The sequence below is a fragment of the Phaeodactylum tricornutum genome, chromosome 20, assembly GCF_000150955.2.
Source record: "Phaeodactylum tricornutum CCAP 1055/1 chromosome 20, whole genome shotgun sequence".
Taxonomy (NCBI): Eukaryota; Bacillariophyta; class Bacillariophyceae; order Surirellales; family Neidiaceae; genus Phaeodactylum; species Phaeodactylum tricornutum.
The window spans coordinates 285,083-303,294 of NC_011688.1; the positions used below are offsets into that span (position 1 = coordinate 285,083).

General features: G+C 46.7%; 8 protein-coding genes across 8 annotated transcripts; 1 reads left to right on the forward strand and 7 right to left on the reverse strand.

Annotated features, from left to right (window-relative positions):
- Nucleotides 1-246: 246 nt before the first annotated feature.
- PHATRDRAFT_54979 (predicted protein) lies at nt 247-1,103 on the reverse strand. Its single transcript, XM_002183679.1, has 2 exons — nt 1,066-1,103; nt 247-743 (listed from the first exon to the last, which is right to left on the reverse strand). The coding sequence occupies exons 1-2, from the start codon at nt 1,066-1,068 to the stop codon at nt 357-359; spliced, it is 390 nt and encodes a 129-aa protein (XP_002183715.1). The 5' UTR covers nt 1,069-1,103; the 3' UTR covers nt 247-356.
- A 530-nt stretch (nt 1,104-1,633) lies between these two features.
- Nucleotides 1,634-2,689, reverse strand: PHATRDRAFT_22921 (predicted protein; the record flags this gene model as incomplete). The annotated part of the gene is made up of 1 exon (XM_002183680.1): nt 1,634-2,689. One exon carries the CDS (start codon nt 2,687-2,689, stop codon nt 1,676-1,678), a length of 1,014 nt encoding a protein of 337 aa, XP_002183716.1. The 3' UTR covers nt 1,634-1,675.
- Nucleotides 2,690-3,465: 776 nt separating this feature from the next.
- Nucleotides 3,466-4,519, reverse strand: PHATRDRAFT_49007 (predicted protein). Its single transcript, XM_002183681.1, has one exon. The coding sequence runs from the start codon at nt 4,438-4,440 to the stop codon at nt 3,616-3,618; it is 825 nt and encodes a 274-aa protein (XP_002183717.1). The 5' UTR covers nt 4,441-4,519; the 3' UTR covers nt 3,466-3,615.
- Nucleotides 4,520-5,176: 657 nt separating this feature from the next.
- PHATRDRAFT_39627 (predicted protein) lies at nt 5,177-6,512 on the forward strand (the record flags this gene model as incomplete). Its single annotated transcript, XM_002183550.1, has 2 exons — nt 5,177-5,306; nt 5,410-6,512. 2 exons carry the CDS (start codon nt 5,177-5,179, stop codon nt 6,510-6,512), a joined length of 1,233 nt encoding a protein of 410 aa, XP_002183586.1.
- Nucleotides 6,513-8,283: 1,771 nt separating this feature from the next.
- PHATRDRAFT_49009 (predicted protein) lies at nt 8,284-11,403 on the reverse strand (the record flags this gene model as incomplete). The annotated part of the gene is made up of 1 exon (XM_002183682.1): nt 8,284-11,403. The coding sequence occupies one exon, from the start codon at nt 11,401-11,403 to the stop codon at nt 8,284-8,286; it is 3,120 nt and encodes a 1,039-aa protein (XP_002183718.1).
- A 729-nt stretch (nt 11,404-12,132) lies between these two features.
- Nucleotides 12,133-13,310, reverse strand: PHATRDRAFT_49010 (predicted protein; the record flags this gene model as incomplete). Its single annotated transcript, XM_002183683.1, has 1 exon — nt 12,133-13,310. The coding sequence occupies exon 1, from the start codon at nt 13,156-13,158 to the stop codon at nt 12,133-12,135; it is 1,026 nt and encodes a 341-aa protein (XP_002183719.1). The 5' UTR covers nt 13,159-13,310.
- Nucleotides 13,311-13,918: 608 nt separating this feature from the next.
- On the reverse strand, nt 13,919-16,141 carry PHATRDRAFT_49011 (predicted protein; the record flags this gene model as incomplete). Its single annotated transcript, XM_002183684.1, has 2 exons — nt 13,919-15,050; nt 15,114-16,141. 2 exons carry the CDS (start codon nt 16,139-16,141, stop codon nt 13,919-13,921), a joined length of 2,160 nt encoding a protein of 719 aa, XP_002183720.1.
- Nucleotides 16,142-16,474: 333 nt separating this feature from the next.
- On the reverse strand, nt 16,475-17,861 carry PHATRDRAFT_49012 (predicted protein; the record flags this gene model as incomplete). Its single annotated transcript, XM_002183685.1, has 4 exons — nt 16,475-16,975; nt 17,057-17,466; nt 17,537-17,672; nt 17,705-17,861. 4 exons carry the CDS (start codon nt 17,859-17,861, stop codon nt 16,650-16,652), a joined length of 1,029 nt encoding a protein of 342 aa, XP_002183721.1. The 3' UTR covers nt 16,475-16,649.
- Nucleotides 17,862-18,212: the final 351 nt, after the last annotated feature.

Sequence of the window (18,212 nt, forward strand, 5' to 3'; positions counted from 1 at the left end):
CCCCCCCCCCCCCCCCCCCCCCCCCCCTCCCTTTGTGTCATGGAGATCATTACCAAACATCGCCCGTCTCTTGTTTTTGAACTTCTATTGATTGATTGATGTAATTAAAGAGTTCCGGACTCTTAATTAGTTTGATTCTGTAGAGCTCTGACAGAATTGACACACTACAACTTCCTTACTGTTAGACAGACACAGTAAGCTTTTAATAGGTTCTTTCCAATAGCAGACCAGTGGCATATAGACAAATAAAACAACGCCTTTCGTTTGGCTATATCAATCTGGAAAGAATGACGTCGGCTTTAAAAACTATAGCTTTGCGTAGGGGACTGATGTGTTCCTGGTAGCTTACAAGCTACTTAGTTGCGGCATCCCGGTGCTCCAGGAACATCACCCGGCTTGGGATTAGCGGCGCGTTGCTCGGATTCGGCACGTTCGTCCATCATCTTCTGGAAGCTAACATCTCCGCGGATAGGGTCTTTGTAGCCACCCTCGCCAGGATAAAATCCAGAAGCATCGGGGCTATTGCCTTCCCATGTTTCGAAAGGGTTGAAATTCAGAGGAGAACGGGGTTGGCTGGGGTCCCACGCGGCGTAGACGTCCTTCTTGGCGTCGTTGTCGAATAGCTGGCCTTCGTACTTGCCACCTGAGAAAAGGTGGGTCATAGACCGTGCGCCAAAGCTCGGCTGGGGAGCGAATGCAGAAGCGGTCGCGACAAGGGAGAGAACGGCGAAGAAAGCGGTTTTCTGTAGAATACAACGGAAAAGAAGGTGAGACGATTGCGATAACTGGAACAAAAGAATCTTGATCAATTGGTTGCCCAGTAATGACTTGGGGTAAGGAAAAGCCCATATTAAGTGTTATAGATCGCCTAAAAAGGGAAATATCGGTCGATATGGAAATTCAACTGGTTCGCAAAAGAAGATACCGAAAGTAACACAAGAAATGGAGGAATAGTCCGTCTTGAAGTCGACAATCGCAAATTTGGCCCTCCATAGCGCTTGCTGCCGATTGTCCAAAGCAAAGGGGGGGGGGGGGGGAAGGGATCCGCATCTTGATTGAACGTACCATGTTTGTAAGTAACGGTGACTGTAGAAACGACGAAGGATCGTGAATTGTGTGAACAAAATGAAGTGTCACGGAAATAAAGCCGATCACAATCAGTGTAATTTGCAAGTATTTGATCATCAGAAGTCAGTACACTTTGTACGAAGAAAGTTAACACGTACTTGTGTCTGTTACTCAACCGCCACCTAAAACGAGCTTGGTTAGCTGAAGCAATAGGAACCACACGCACTTGAAAAGCCAGAAAGCTCGACGTCAGATCAGCTCTGACACAACGGAACCAAATGTTCGACTGCTTCGAATTAATATATGTCGTCCCTCATCGTCCGTATATAGTATAGAAAATGCTACGAAACGAGTGTCGTTCCTGACGTGGAGTTTGCTCAGAGCCAATCCGCATGTGTTCATTTCCAACCATTCTAATGACTGTTCAGGTTTCTTCTTCAGCTACGCAGGACACGATATAAATATATGGTATATGTCTAAGAAAAGCGCGTGAAATACAGTCTACCGCGACAGAAAAGAGATTTCAGGTGGGGGTGAACTAACTGTTACGGTGAAGAAGGTGGACTCACAAGCTATCGCAAAAAACTAGCTTTTAGGTCCTCGATACCTATTTAGGAATCAGACTTTTCATCTCAGTTTCTTTCTTGGATTTCATCGGCAATGGATTGCTGAAAAAGTACACACTGATCAAGATCATTGCCGCACCGGCGACAAAGTGGTTCGACAAGGGAGTACCGAAGCATATAATCGACAGGAAGGTGGAAAATACAACACTTACACCCGTCGCCAACCCCTTGAGAACGTTGTCGGCATATTTGATGACGGCTGCGACCAACAGTCCACCTCCGGCCTGCAAGACCACCAATGTCCACACCCATGGAGTAAAGCCGTGTAGATAAGGCTTTCCGATGAACTCTTCCTTGGGGGTCTCAGTCGAAGACTGGAGGACGGCAATAACAATAGAGAAAAAGGCGAGCTGCATGTTGCGCATCCACAATGAAGCGGGCTGTTGAGCATCCTCGCCTGTACTGGGTTTTTTTAGAACCATTTCGAAATAGACCCCAGCAAGCGCACTTGACATACAGGCAACCGTTACAGCTATAAGTCCGACGAACAGATTTTGCTGCAGGTCGGCCTTAGCATCCTGTGCTCCGGACTTTTCTCCCAAGACAACGGTTGCAACGCCAAAACTAAGAAGACAAAGACAGACCCACTGTTGAAGGCTGTAAGACCTCTGTAACAAAAGAACACTGACGAGAGCCGTTGTGACTAGTTTCGCTTGGTAGGTGACCTGAAAAATGGGTGCCGTCAGATTAGATAGGGCGACATACAAAAGGGTGTTCTGCACCAGATACAATAAGGCCGGCACAAGGATCTTCAGTGCATCCGTAGGTCGCTTAAATACGTGCTGCTGGAGCGACTCATAGAGCTGCCCGCCAGTGGTGTAGAATTCCAGCCCGCACGAAAGGAGAAATTTGCTGCATTCCGTCAAGATGATTAGGTGACTAACACTGTAGAGATCCTCTTTTGCGACGGCAGATCGTGTGTAACGACCAACCAAGACGGTCGATGAGTTCTGTAACACCATCATGACCAATAACATCAGCTTAAACGACGCCATGGACTTCGCCTCTGAAGCCACCATACTCATAACTTTGGCGTTGTTTGCGGCAGCGTTTCCACTATTTGTAGGCGACAAGTTGCCAGGGCGGATCTTCATACCGCTGCGAAGGAAGGAAAGGTTGTGCTTCTGATTTGGTCGAGGGAAACGGACGACGGTATCTACCCACTTTCGTAGATTCTCGTTTTTGAAAGAGTCGTCTAGCAAGTGACTTACGGGTCAGGCGTATCATGATGGTGGAATCGGAGTACTCTGCCGGGGACATGTCCGCAACAAACTGCCGATGGTATTGTCTTGTTTGTTCACGATCTCGTTGTCTAACAAATTAAAATGACCGTCAACGGAAACTCGCGATGTCGGTTGGGACACGGAGCATCGGATTCAAAAACCTCGTTTCAACGAAAGTGCACAAATCTATTTGTGATGAGAGTCTTTTTCCAGTAAATGGGAATGTCTCATGGTTAGCACATAACCTGTCTGTGAGAATAATATCATCGCGGTTTGTTGTGATGACCGAGTGACTTGCACGACTGCGACCTTTCGGTAGCCCCGGAAACAGGTTTTCATCGGTTTCCCACGATTTCGGCGCGACTGACTGCGGCATCAACATGAATCTGACATGTGAGATGCATCTAACGGATGTGTACGTACTTATGAGTACTGGAATGAACAATTCTTGTGTATGCACGGCTCGGACGTCTGGACAGTTTTATAACACTTTCATGTGGGACAAAAGCCACGGTGGCTCTCGACAGGAGGATACTCTGACTGAAACATTAAAAGAAAACTGTAGAAAACTATAACTTATTTCAAAATGACATTGATCACAAATAGGAAAAAGCAATCTGGTTGCTTGTATGCAGAAGGTACTGACAATAACACGGAGCGAACGGTTCGCAAATATATCATGAGAAACTTCATCCAAATCATAGAGACACCTGAATACTGTCGAACTCGCCGTCGTCAAAGAGCGGCTCGTCAAAAAGCTCGTCAAAATCGACACTGCGCAGTGTGTTAAACTCAGGGTTTTCGCGGCTTACTACCGCGTCAGGCAGGCATGCAGACGATGGATGACGAGGAGAAATGCTACTTTCGATTTGCAAGACTGATAGAATCTGCTGCTGGCGTTGAAAGAGCGTAGCTACAGCCGACTTCGACTCATTCGGTGTCGTCACTGTAGCCTTCAGAACAGCACAGTTTTCCAAGTCGTCACTTAATGACTCTTCCGATGAGGCGTAGTCTTGTGTGCATGCACTCGAAAACGTAGTGTTGCTTGAATTCCGACGGTGGTGTTTTTTGCTGCGACGGACTGAGTTAGCCATGTTTCGCTCGTCCTTTGACTTCGAAGCGAAGCGAAGGGCGTGGCTGACCTTGTCGCGAGCAGCTTCGTTGGTAATCTCTTGCCAGTCACCGTTGTCGAGCTGTTTCAAGAAGCGGGCTCCGTTCTTGACTTGCATTGTAGCGACAATGTCTTTCGTAATCTTCATCTTCTGCTGCTTCGAAGCGGAATTTGTGTATCTTGTAATATTGGACTCAATCAAAGAACGAAAAATTCTGTTGCCCGTGTGCTTGGCGAATGTTTTGTCTTTTCCGCACAAAATATCGTTGTCCCTGGGATCATCAAAAACAGCGTCCGAGACGGAACCTGTTGTGTTGCGCCCGCTACGCTTGCTAGTCATGGATTCTGTGGAGGCCCATTTCTTGTTGGTTTCAACCAAAGCAAGGCTTTCGTTGCGTTGGCGAAGAAACATTTTGTTGTGATTTGACAGAGTAGGAAAAAGTGGCTCCGATGTTTCGGAAACGTGCTGGCTGCTTCACGGGTACTTTTTGGTAGGAATTTGTGAACGGGAGGGTGTTTTGAGTCCTTTGAAAGTTGAGGGATTGGCGAATTTTCCAAGACCAAGATCAATGGGAACCCGGCGAAGCACGAATTAAAACGGGAGCGGCCCACGCTTTTTGAGTCGGATCCGGTACTCAATATGGAAGGATTCGAGAGTCAACGATTGGATTTTTCTATCGACGCTTCGTTTGAGAACCGCATCAGTTTCCCATGTTGTTCTTTGGGTATCATGTCACTCTAGCTCTAGCAGAATCAATCGTTCGAACCAGTTCTCTTGTTGCTGCTACGGCCAGACGATTGTCTGCAGGCTGATTCCCTTGCCGTGTTGTCGAATACTCTTCTTTTGACACATATAGATCTTTCTGTAAGCTTAATATATATTTTCAACCATAGAATCGCTTCAAATGAAACGCTGAGGATAAGTTTTGATGTGGTTGGAAGAAGATTCGGGGTTCACGCCTTTTTTCTGGCGAGGAACCGGAAGTTCGACATTTCCACGATCTCTCCATGGCTCACAGTCAATAATACAAGGACCGGAAGACCTGTGCTTCCTCCCTAAACGCAACTTGCGGTTCAAACTCTGTTCAAGTAACGAGCTCCATCTAACAGGCACACAAATAAGCAGACAGGCATCAACATATGCAATGATGAGGTTTGTCAGTGTTGCGATTATCGTTGCGACTAGTAGTAATGTCGAAGCCTTTCGATCAGTTCCTACCTTCTCGAGACCAGCTTCGTCCCTTTCGGTCGCGACGGATCCAGACAAGCTGTTGTTTGGTACGTCCTGTGTTACGTCGATTGTTTCCTCGGCTGCAATAATCCCGCTGACGATCAGATGGTCCTTTTCGCATTTCTTTGCTCACAGTCGACGCAACGACAGAAACTACGCGCAAACAGGTGCAGGATTACTATGGCCAGACTCTGCAAACTTCCGACGACTTGGCGACAAACGCTTGCTGCACAGCCGGAGCTCCTCCTACCTACATTCAGGAGTGCCTCAATAGAATTAATCCCACGACTTTGAAAAAGTACTACGGCTGTGGCCTCTGCTTACCCTCCTATGATTTAGAGGGCTGCAGTGTACTGGATCTAGGTTGTGGTGCCGGGCGGGATGTTTACATTGCATCACAGCTTGTCGGGAAGGAAGGTCGTGTTGTTGGTGTGGACATGACACCAGAGCAATTGGAGACTGCCAAGGACTATCAGGATTATCACTCGGAAAAGTTTGGATTCGCCAATACTGAATTTCATCAAGGGTACCTCGAGTCGCTGGATGATATTGATGCCTTGGAAAAGGAATCGTTTGACGTCATTATCAGCAATTGCGTTATCAATCTTTGTACTGACAAGCCAGCGGTGTTGAAGGCTTGCTACGATCTGCTTAAGCCTGGTGGTGAGTTGTATTTTTCAGATGTGTATGCTAATCGGCGCGTTCCGGAAACTCTGCAAAAGAATCCACTCTTGTGGGGAGAGTGTCTTTCCGGGGCCTTGTACTGGAACGATTTTCAGAATATGGCCAAACAAGCCGGCTTCAACGATCCTCGCTTAGTAGAAGATGCTCCGATTACGGTAGAATCCAAGAAGGTACAGAATATGATTGATAGCGAGGGTCACTCGTCCATCAAGTTTTTCTCAGCAACCTATAGACTCTTTAAGATGCCCGAACTCGAGCCCGCGTGTGAGGATTTTGGGCAGGCCGTCATCTATAAGGGGACTCTTCCACGAGCAGAGAGTGGCTGGCTACTGGACAAGCATCATTATTTTGAAGCCGGGCGGATTCATCCTGTGTGTGGCAACACATGGTTCATGCTCAAGAATCGCAATCTCGCGGATCATTTTGATTTTGTTGGTGATTTTTCTCGTCACTACGGAATTTTCGAAGGATGCGGCAGCTCATTGCCTTATGATTTGCAGCCGGCTAGCACTGGTAAGGGGACTTCAATTGAAAGCAATAGTAGTGGAAATGGTGGTGGTTGCTGCTAGAGCAGTACAGTTTTACTCCGTAGGAAGTAAGCTAGGGACAACGGACGTGGGTACTGATAGGTTATATTGGCTTCTCACCGCGGAGAAGATAACTGATTGATCTCCTAAGGCACCATTTTACCGTCACGCGCCATTATTTCATTTTTACAACGTAAATAGAATCCAATTTCTTTCTATTGGTCTTCGGTGATTTGACTATTTCGTGGCACTGCTCGTACAGCTGGGAATATTTTCGCAATTAACTTCACTGTCACACTGCGAAATGGTCCGGTTCAGGAAATGGTTGTCGATAGGTTAGGGGAGCTTCCTCGATGACTTTTCTTGACAGTCACATACAATTAGCACGATTGTTTTCACCCAGCGGACTTTCATATGTTTACCACCGGGCGAGCACACAAATAGGCACATCGTATCCGGTCCCTCATTGGTTTGACAAAGAGATGATCATGGGAATGCATTCTAACCGGGATACTGAGAGATGCGTCCTGATTCATTTATTGTATGGGCAACGGCTATTGTCCTAGCTTTAGGACTTTTTGGAAACGCAGCTTCCTTGCTACAGCAGGCGTCAAAGTCTGTCCAAGGCGATGAGTCATTGTCGCTCAATGTCAGCAGGACACAATCTAGTGTTGTAGGTTTGATGAGAGACCATCATGTGATGCAGGAGATGGAAACAGCAAAAAATAGCTTTTCCTTGGGGGCCTGCAATTCAAAAAAATGTATAGAGCCTTTGTCTTCGAGAATGGCTAGAGTATGGCCCCGAAAACCTCTAGCCAAATGGTGTAAACATGAAGCCATGGCTTTTGAAAATTCTACTGCAACAAACATGGTTCATGCTCAAGGTCTTGTACTTATAAAAGTTCCAAAATCAGCCAGTAGTACAGCGGCTGCCATGGCGCTGCGAGTAGGGTATCGACGGCATTGCAATGTTCATTGGCAACACAAAACAGTACGTGACTACGGTGTCAATCTCGAGTCGCCTTCCGTTGGGAGATTTCTGATGGCAACAATACGGCAACCGTCCAGCCGAGCGCTTTCGAGCTTCTACTATCACAGAGTATCATTCAATGGAGTCAGAAAAACACCGAAGAGCTCGTTCGTCACCCAACAGTTGAAAAAGACAAAATCCAACTTTGTTTTGGATTATATATCGAGTAAGCCTATCCCCGGCAATGCAACCCTGGCAGAGCTCCAACAAGCAGTTAATGATGCTCTACATCGATTTGACTTTATGATGGTGGTCGAGCGCATGGATGAGTCATTGGTGGTTTTTGCTTGGTTAGCAGGGTTGGAGCTTGCAGACCTGCTTTCGATGCCAAGCAAGCAAGCAAGGTGTTAGCTATCGACTCTCAAAACAAAAGTGCATATTGCTGGTCAAACCTGTCTTGAGTGTTGAGATGCAACAATTTTTTGGGTCTCAGTGGTGGAACAAAAGACATGTTGGCGACAGGCTGTTGCATGAAGCTGCTTCGCGGTCGCTGGATCAGACTATTGAGGTCATGGGCAAACCAGCAATGGAAAAGGACCTGGCAAGGCTGAGACGTTTGCGGGCTTTCGTACAAACAAGATGCACCAACGAAACATTCCCCCCCTGCAGCGATAGAGGAGAACCGCAGCTGGATTCAGCCAAAGCTAGCTGTTATACTCGAGACCTTGGCTGTGGGTATGCCTGTATTGATAGGATTACTGGCGGAAATAGGAAAGATTTAAAAAGATAGAATTCTAGGTCCTCTATTTTACAACTTCTGGAACAGTTGAGACACCCGATAACCTAGCAGGCATCAGCTCGACATTTATTCAATTCTCGAAATACAGCGTCCGTTGGCGCGCATTTAAAAGCTTTCATCAACGACAAGACTTCCTCAGCACGAGCGGCCTTGTCAGTAGCACAACTTTTGGAAATTACTCGTAAGAAAGCAAGAAAGGTAGACGCATTGGGGCTTAGCTTGTCCCGTCCCTGTTCAGCGAGTTTCAGCATTTCCTTCAGGAGGGATTCAGCTCTGTCGACTGCATCCGGTCTTTGGCTTCTTTGCCAAATATCCAAAATCGATGTGTAGGTTATCATGGTAGGACTGCAGTCGGCTCCAACGGCTGATTCTTTCTCCATAGTGCGAAGCAAAGACTCGGCACGTTCCGCTGCATCGGGTAATGACGAACGACCGTACGCCTTGATGAGGCCATTATAGCAACCATCATGTGGCTCTACGTCCTTTAAAAGTTTCATTTCTTCGAACAATGCCTCGGCATTCTGAACATCTCCCTTTGATGCAAAGGCGCTGATGACAGCTGAGTAGTGGTACCGGTTTGGCTTCTCATTTAACGTATCCGCCAGGTGGCGTTCTTTCATGAGTTTTAAGATTTCGGATGATATTTGAGGCGCGTCGTGTCGGTTGCTGCGCGACCAAGTGGATAAAACACTAGCGTATGCTGGTCCACTCGGCCGAAGAGATTTGTCGCCTGCTTCAAATTTTCGTAACATCTCGTCAAATAATTGCTGAGCTCGGACAGGGGCATCCAGAGAAGTCGACCGCGACCACGCTGTAAGGACAGTCGACCAAGCGTAGGTGGTTGGCTTAACGTTTTCGTCACCTTTATCGCTTAAGTGTTGCATGTGTCTGAGGATCTCCTCTGCTCGGTCAGGAGCGTCGCTACGACTTGATTTTGCCCAGCAGTCTAGAATACAGGTGTATGTTATGGCATTTGGCTTACAATCCCATCCTTTGTCTGAATGAAGCTCCAGCATCCGTAAAACAATAGCTTCTGCTCTTTCTGGCGCGATATGCGTTCTAGTGTTTGCCCAAGCAGATATGATCGTGTTGAAAACATGCGTATTTGGCTGGGCCTTGTTGTTGCCCCTCTCGAAATCTGCATACATAACCTCCAAAATGTTTTCGGCCCCCGCCCCATCTCCTGCCCGTTTCATGGCGAAAAGAGCAGCATTGTACAATTTCGCGGACGGTTGCAAACTTTTGTCGCCTGCGAGGTGACTCCCTCGCATTTGATTAAAATAAAATTGGACTCGAGAGGGCGCTTCTCGCAGGTTGCTGCGATTCCAAGTTGTCATTAGAGACACATAAGAAGACTCCCTGGGTTTCAACGTTGAATCGCCGTTCTTATGCCGTTCCATCATTTCTCGGAAAAGTGCCTCGGCTCGGTAAGGAGCTTCTTTTCCTTTGTTTCTGGACCAGGCGTAGATCACTGTAGCATATGTCACATCATTTGGCTTGACTTGGTGATTCCCCTTTTCGAATGCTGCCCACATTGCGTTCAGGAAGGATTCGCATCGCATTGCGGCACCATTCCTGTCGGAGCGAGCCCAAGCCTTTATGACAGCAGTGTAGGTGTATGCATCAGGCTGCACTCCTTCCCACAGTTGCATCGCATTCAGTAAGGCTTCAGCGCCTTCGACTGCGCCCTTATCGTTGCTCTCTGCCCATGCATGCACAACTGTATTAACCGATGTAGTGTCGGGTAAGCAGGCAGTATTACCGCTCCACTCGGCCATTTCACGTAGACTCATCAGCAATTGCTCGGCCCGCGCAGCCCTATCAGGCAGAGCACATCTCGCATACGCAGAGAGGACTGAATTGAAGGTCGCAGCCGTTGGCACAAAGTCATCATCATGGAAGCGTTGGTATAAATCCTGGAGCTCCAACAGAATTCGTTCGACTTTCTCTGGTTTGCCACGACGCGCAAATCCCTCCATGACTACTGAGAAACAATGCTTCATGGGTTTTTTAACGGTTGATTGGTCTTTGAGGTACAATTGCACCATCTCGTGAAGAAGAGCATAGGCTTTGTCAGCTCCGTGGTGGCTGTCCGATTTCGCCCAAACTTGCATGACTTGCAAACAAGCGATGGGTGACAGGAATCCTGCATCCTCCATATCCTGAAAGACTCTTTCAGCTTTTTCTGGAGCCTTTGCGGAAGGGCTGTTGGCAAGAGCTTCCAATACACAAGTGAAGCTCACCTCGTTGGGCTGAATGTCGGGATGTTGTTTCATCCGTTCTAGAAGTTGTTCCGCCCGAAGGGCAGCGTCGGGCCATCGTAACGCATCCGCCTTGGCCCAAACTGTTAATGCAGAATTCCAAACAATTGCGTTGGGTTTTACATGTGAAGGTAGCTCTTGAAGTAAGGCTTGTGCCTTCCAGGGGTCCACGTCATACCAATATGCCATCGCTCCAAGGATCAGAGCGAAACTCTTGACATCCACTAGCTCCGGCGCTAGCGACTGAACATGCGAGATAACTCCGTCAGGCCAGTAGGGCACTTTGATGTTTTGTTTTATCGACAACCTCCAATGATCCAATACCGAATTGAGCAACAAAGACGACGGCTTGCCGTTCGATTCCGTCAAGAGTTTGTACCAGAGCTTCCAAACAACTTCACTCGCTTCCGGGTCGACGACATCGAATTTGACGCGTCTTCGGGTCCACCATTGTAGGCACTCTTCCATCAGATAACATTCGTGGCGTGTCAGCTCCTCTGTGGATTGCAATAGCCTTAGGGTCAACTGGCGCCAAACCGTTACCGGTGTTGAGTCGTCGACTTTGTGAGACTTCCAGAGCGATCTTCCTCCGGAAGATTCCGACGACTGTAAAAAGGGCAACGCCGACAACGTCAGCCCAGGCTCGAATTTTTTGTCACTAACTTTGACCTCTGCAGAAGATAAACATTGTTCTTCTTCGAATTGGAGAGTATGACCCTTCAACTGACTGTTCCTCGAGCTCATTTTGGAGGCTACGCTGCAAGTCTCGGCTTGGGTGTCGATGCTGTCATCGGCAGAACTCGTTTCGTGATAACAGCGTTGCCACAAGCAGAGAGTGTGATTGCTAGGGTATGTGCGGATTTTGTAAGAGAGCCTTGAGGTTAAAACAATGAGGTCCTTCATGACGAGCACTATGCTGTAATGGATTTGACGCTGAAAATGGCTGCTTTCCACACATCAAAATGATCGGTCAAGCAAGAAACAAGAAATACTCCGGCATTCACTCTAATGGTTCACTGTCAGTAACAAAAAAAGCCGTAGTGACGAACGAGCGGATGACCGACAGATCTATCTTGAACTATTGAAGGCGTCTTTGAAATCGAGTCCAATAACCGACACAAACTTCGCATTTCGCGTAGTTTATATTTAGGGTACGTTGATCCGTTATAGCTTTGGAAGTAAGCGTCTTGAAAATAACATTAACATAAGAGCCTTATGCTAACTTGCGGTACTGATTGGAACAGGGCGCAATAGACATGCTATGCTCGATCGATTCCCTGTGCTCATTTCTACGCTCAAACCGCTCAACATTTCCGACAGCCTATGAATCAATATACGTAGGGTGAAAAAGGGCTTGGACCTGCAGATGGAACTTTGGAAGGCGTGATTGCAGATCGATCAGGAATGGCGCGTTGGCCCTTTATTCGTAATCTCGGTAATCTGGCAGTCAAACAAGAGTGGTTCCTCTGATAGATGAACAAAAAGAAAAGACGTCTGTATACACTTCTACCAACTTCGTGTTGTCATCATTAAGAAAAATTGAAGTTACCTATCCAAAATGTGCATCAGTCAGGATCCTTTTGATACGTATCAATATATATAAAACGAAGAGTTATCGTATGTCGCCGGGAGCTACACCGTCGAAATCGGAATACCTCCGGCGGTCGCAGAGGGATCCAAATCAAAGTCTACGTCCGTATTTTCCCCCGTTGAAAACGTCACATAGTCTTCTTGTTCGTCTCCTTCGCGTTCCTTTTGTGGCCTCCGCATGGTTTCGATGCAGGAGAAAAAAACTAGTCTCCGCAGGGCTTTGTTGACGAAAAAGAAATTGAAACTCCACAGGAGCGTTGACGATTCGTCATCATCCACGTGTTCCTCAATCGACAAGGAATCGGGTGAAACTAGAGATTGTCGCAAAAAGGAAACATCGCTTTCTTCGGGTTGATACGAGTACACGTCTGCATCTTTCAAGTCAATCACCTTGTCCACTGCTGTCCACAAGGTCGACAACAACGAAGATTCGTGATCGGCGACTTCGCTTAAACGTTCATTGACTTGTTGCATAGTGGCTTTTGTTTCGACCTTGCAGAAGTCGGTAGGCTTTATTGTGGAAAAATCATAGTCCGGAAAGGTCATATTCATGGTGAGAATGAGATCCGTCATGAGACGACGAGTTGCTTGTTCTGTAAAGTCTCCAAGTCCGATTTTTTGCTTCGGCATATTAGATCTCTTACTAGGTGTTGAGATGTCGAAGGAGGACGCACGACTTCTCCGAGGCTGCTTGAACGGACGGACCATTTCGTCGGAGATTGTACCTGTTGACTGCGATCGTTTACGTGGAGTTGTCTCAGTTTTGCCATCAAAGGAGGTCAAACTCCCACTCTTGTTCCTTAGGTGAGACTGAACGTTTCGAGGAATATTTGAAGTGGTTTTACGCTTCTGAAAGTCCACGCGTGAAGCCCATTCGTCTTCTTGTAATTGGAGTTCCGCTACGTAGCGATTGCCCAATGTTTGTGCTAGTTTTTTATCGTTCCCTGCCCGTTTCATGGTGAAAGCCTCCACGCGTCCATGTATTACACGTTGCCGCTGCTGGCCAAGTACCGCATCTGATAATGCCGCCGTCAACGCCGAGAGGGATTCATCTTCGAGGTATTTCATGGTGGAAGGAGAGATGAAGAAGATTGAGGGAGTTGAATTGAATCTTGCTCCTTGTGTTTCGCACGATTATTTCTTTACTTCCTTCGATCAGCGGGTAAGAAGGAGAAGAGAAAGTGGCGTGGAGAAGTATTTCTCAATGAAGAGACGAGAAGGTGGCTTGCAACTGGTGTGTCTCCGAGTTATGCGATACTTTACGTCAACAACGTTTTTAGTCTTGGCACTTACCGCAGCAAGATGTCGATACAGAGTTTTCACTACGAGATTCCCTCCTCACTGTCAATTTACGCATTTCAAACAGAACGTACTGCGTGACATGACTCTTCATTCATTATAATAAATCTAACTGTAAAATGAGTTGGACCAATCAAGTCAATGGAAAATGGCGTTCGTTTCCGAAATCAGTAGCCTAAACCCTACAGCAAGCAAGGGTTCCACAACGAAGACATCGCGGTCAGTAGGTGACATTCAACAACATGGGTAGGTGGAGCTGTTTGCTCACAGTCAGTCAACGATATGGATGAAAACTTGACTGACGGTGACGAAGTTTCTGTGGGTGTATATATTTTCAATGTTTCGATACGCTACTGTAAAAAAATTCCATCTCCCTGGCAAGAATTCCATGTACCTGGTAGTCCGCGTTAATATGTAAAAGAATTGTAAGTATCGCACTAGCGTTACCTCTAATGTGAGACGAATCTGTCTGTGAGCTATTCACAGTCAAGGCTCGGTCGACTAATGTAACAAAAATGGGAGTTGTCTTCTAGAAAATTGCCACAGCATCCGTGTCGTCGGCCTTTTTCTCTTCGTCACTCAATGTCAAAGATCCTTTCTGGTTGCATTTTGGATGAAACGGGGCGGTATCGCAGGACTCTCCTTCGGCGAAACTTGAAGAAGTCAATACATGCAGAATAGCACGATCCACTAAGCGTTCGTCATCGCCATCGTCACTTTTATGGGGCAACACGTCTTCGACGGCATCTTGCGTTTCCGTAATTTGCACCTGTAGTTTTTCCACTTTCTTGCTACCGCGTACAAGTTGACGGTCGTCGCAATCGTCGTCGTCGCTCGCACCATTCTCCAAAAGCAAATCCTGTTGCTGCGAAACAATTCCATCAATAACGCTCGCCACCTTGTATAGTTTTTTGGTCAGCTTTGCGATTGTCTTCCTAAGATCATTTCTTTCGGATTCCAAGCCTTTTACGCGCATCGTAAGGGAAGCTGTTGTCAAACTTGATTCAGAGTTCGGTGCGGAGAGAAGCGAAAGCAAGCTCGCTACTTGGTTTTCCAACGTTTCCTCCTCGGTAGGGCGTCCCTTCTTTGACTTTACCGAATTACCTGCGAGAGCGGCGATTTTGGCCCCAGCAAGCTGAGCCTCAAGTGCTTTGATGTACTCGTCTTTTCCCCGAGTGTGTGTTGCTCCTTCAATCATAGCCTCTTCCAGATTGGATTGAAGCTTATGGATTTCCTCGTTCAGTCTATTTTCCGATTCTAGCTTGGCTTGTTTTGTAGCCTTTAGACTTCTATCCAGAGTGGCAATCTTTGTAGCTAGAAAGCGCTCCATATGCCCGCGACTTTTTATTTGAGACTCAAGGGAAGTCACATGCTCCATTAAAACTTTGGATGTTTCGGCCTTATTTTCCAGTTCTGCTTTGAGCTCCTTCATGGTCTGCTGGAAAGTGCCCTCTTTTATTTGAATTTCTTTTCGAAGACTTTCCAACTCTAGCTCATGTTTCTTTCCATGGACCTCTATTGTTGTTTTTGTACTGGTGACTGCGGTCGAAGAATTCATTTTCCGAGCTTCCACTTGCACTCCGGTCCCCAGTGGCCTGGTGGCTTGTGTTGTGCTGTCGTCCGACTTTGCCAAGAAGATCATTCGATCCAGTTTAGTGATGCTGACGGGTGTAGTAGCGATTGTGAGAGTTGTCGGTAAGTCGTCTACTAGTATCGGGACTGACCTAGTAGTGTTCCCTTGTTCAGCAGTTGTTCCCTCAATTGAGGATTCGACGTCATTGTGATTCGTGCTCTCCAATGCGCAGAGAAATCCTTCCCTATTTGTTCCGTATGTAGTTTCCGCCAGTTGGACCGGGGTGCGGCCTTTTCGGTCCGCTACCGTTAAAGAATCAGGAAAAGCACTATATAGCATTCGTACAACGATCTCCGAGCTTCCCGCCTTGTACGACAAGTGGATAGGTAACATGCCCTGATCATCCGTTGCGCGAGCGCCATCTGGGTAGGCGTCTAACAAAGCTTGAATTATAAACTCTGGTGCCTTGAAGACAAGTGCACCGTGAATGGGAAGCAGCCGCCACCGAAGCCTCCCATCTATTTCGCGGCGAGATATCCAAAAGCTGCTTTCCTCGGGGAATTCCCGGAGCTGCATCAAAACAAGATCCCAGTCCTTGCGCTGCAGAGCAGTATAAAGCTTGCCAGGATTCACATCAAAATCAAGTTCCACAAGAGATTCAGAAGGGTCACGATGTACTGTTTTTGATAATTCCATCCCAACTTTTTCTCTTTTCGGAATGACGACATCCGCCGGAAGTGATTCTCCAGCTAGCTCTGTCTTTGTTTCAAAATGAGCATGTGAAGTGTGTTCAGATTCAATTATTGTGTCGTTGTTTGCTACAAATTCCGAAAGCCTTTTATCATTCAATTGAACATCTTTGGAGACGACTGGATCGAGAAGTCTTTGCTGTTCGGATATACGACTACTTGTAATCATTTCAGAAAGAAATTCCGCTGAATCTTTCGGCTTCACCGTGCCTAGGAGAAGCTCTTCGTTTGAGAATGTTTCAGGTAGTGTATCTAACAAAGAGACCTCTATAGTTTTTGGTGGATCATCGCTAACATCAACTTTGGAGAAAATCTCTTCTTGAGCTATCGCGGCATTCAGCTCTTCGACGTTCTGAAGAATTTCCCTTTCACTCAGTTTGCCGCACTCGTCACCTGTGGACGTAGCAACGCACATTCCGCATGATGGCATTCTTTGTCTTTATTGTAAGACAAACTTTCCCGTCTGGATCCGATACGTTGTTGACAGAGAAACGCCAATCCGCAGATTTTTTGAAGAACAGAATTTTGCTAGCCAAGCAACTCTACTACCTACCTCCAAGGAGTTGTGAGCGAGATTCACTCGCTTTTGCTTCGCTGCTTTTCCATGTGTTGATAAGTAGTTACATGTGAATCATTGTAAAAATTGGAAGGTTATTTGCAATCAACATGCACATATTAAAATGTGTGTCTTTTCCTTTATGGCCATTTTATGTATTATATTTTAATATATAAAAAGTAGACGAAATTTACAGTTAGAGTAAACCAATTATCCATCTACAACGACAACGAAAATAAATGTGTTCAATACTTCCACTTGGCTCCGTCCAAAGCAATATACCCGGCAGGCATAAAACATCAAATGATCTGTGACTAGTCACTCACTGCCTGACACCCCGCTATGAAAGATTTTTTCTGTGCCACTTTCGACTTCCAATGAACTAGAATGGCCTGGGTCTCGTGCAGTTGATGACTTGATTGTAGTGCTCGCCCAGCGCGTAATATTTCAAGTGGTACGAAAGCCTAATTGGGTCAACATCAGAGCTTTGTTCCTCAATCACCAGGGGATGTGGCGAAGTAGAAGAAAAAATCCACACTGGGCGTTTTAAAGCCATAGAGATTGCTCGAAGTTCCAGGTGTCCACCCCAGTCAGCAGACGATCGAACGCGCTCCACGTAGGTCTGAAAGTCTGGTACCGTGTCTGTATATTCGCAAAACGGCGCAAAATCGTCCTCGTGAGCCTTTAACGTTTCCGAGCACATCTTTCCTGCAAAGGTTAAGAAAGAAGCACTTAGAGCTACAAGCTAACAAAAGATGTACCGGTAGACGTTCTTGAGGCTGTACTTACTGATCGTAAGGTAATCAGACTGGCATTGTGCCGCGACAGCTCGGTATAGGCAATGACCATCCGCTTTAACTTCCGCAATGATCATATTGAGGGGGGCTAACTGCTGCAAAATTATTTTGTTTTCGACCTCTCTTGGTAGGGGACCAGCGTTCGCCGTCTCCTTGGAGATTTCCTGTTCCCGCCGCAATTCCTTCTGGCGTTGTTTTTCCCTTTTGAGCCTTGCTTTTTCGACTTTCCTCTGTCTCTCTACTTCCTCCGTGTCGATTACAGGCTCGCAAGGCCCCTCTCCTCCCGTCTTTTCAATATTTGCAGCATAATCAGTGTTGATGAATTCTGGGGTTTCATCCGAAAGCTCCTTTCCGTGTCGTTCTTTCATGCACTTCAATTTCGACTCGTATTCTGCTTCCAAACTGCCATTCAAAAATAGATGAGACTTTGCATTTCCGGATTGATGGAATGCAGAATACTTCGTTGACTCACGTAGCAATCGCCGCTTTGGCCTTTTTTCCAGCCGTCGATTTCGTTTTTTTAGTTTCGGCTCGCTTCTCGCCTTCTAAAGCCTTGAGCTCCTTGCGGTGTCTGGCGTTCATTTCTTCATTTGTTTCCGACATGATATCTATCACCCTCTCCTAAGTCAGCAATACTTACTTGTACTTCTTTTTTGCAGAGCAGGGGTCGGAAGGAAAGGAAAGCGGTGGAATTCGGTGGAATTCGTTGGTGTCGCTCTGACGACGAGCATCCCATTGTGGTCACCATCAATGGAACGTGGATTCCGACGGTCCTCAACAGACCCAACATCATCCATCGCTGCCTCGAGCCGGAAAAAGTCGGGACTGCACAGTTACGCGCACAGTCAATGAGTAAACTAACAGTAAGGACCGCAATTAGCCGGGAGTAGCGTCTGACAGACTACTCTAGAAAAACGTTGTCCATTTGTAACGGTCTCCGTTAATATGTGTCGTAGTATTTCGATTTGTTGTATAAGAAATAAATACTGTGACATAAGATCGAGGTGTTTCTTTGCTAACAGTAACCGTAATTGGAAGCGGCAATTCTGGTTTCCTCCTCGGGGCCGACCCAAACAATGGTCGAACGTAGTGACAGTTCGTTCTCTGCCTCTCGACCTGCATCCTGTCGACCATGGAAAACGCCCTAG

Excerpts from the sequence above, each read along its gene's own strand:
- PHATRDRAFT_49007 (XM_002183681.1), bottom strand. The coding sequence starts at position 4,440 with ATGTTTCTTCGCCAACGCAACGAAAGCCTTGCTTTGGTTGAAACCAAC.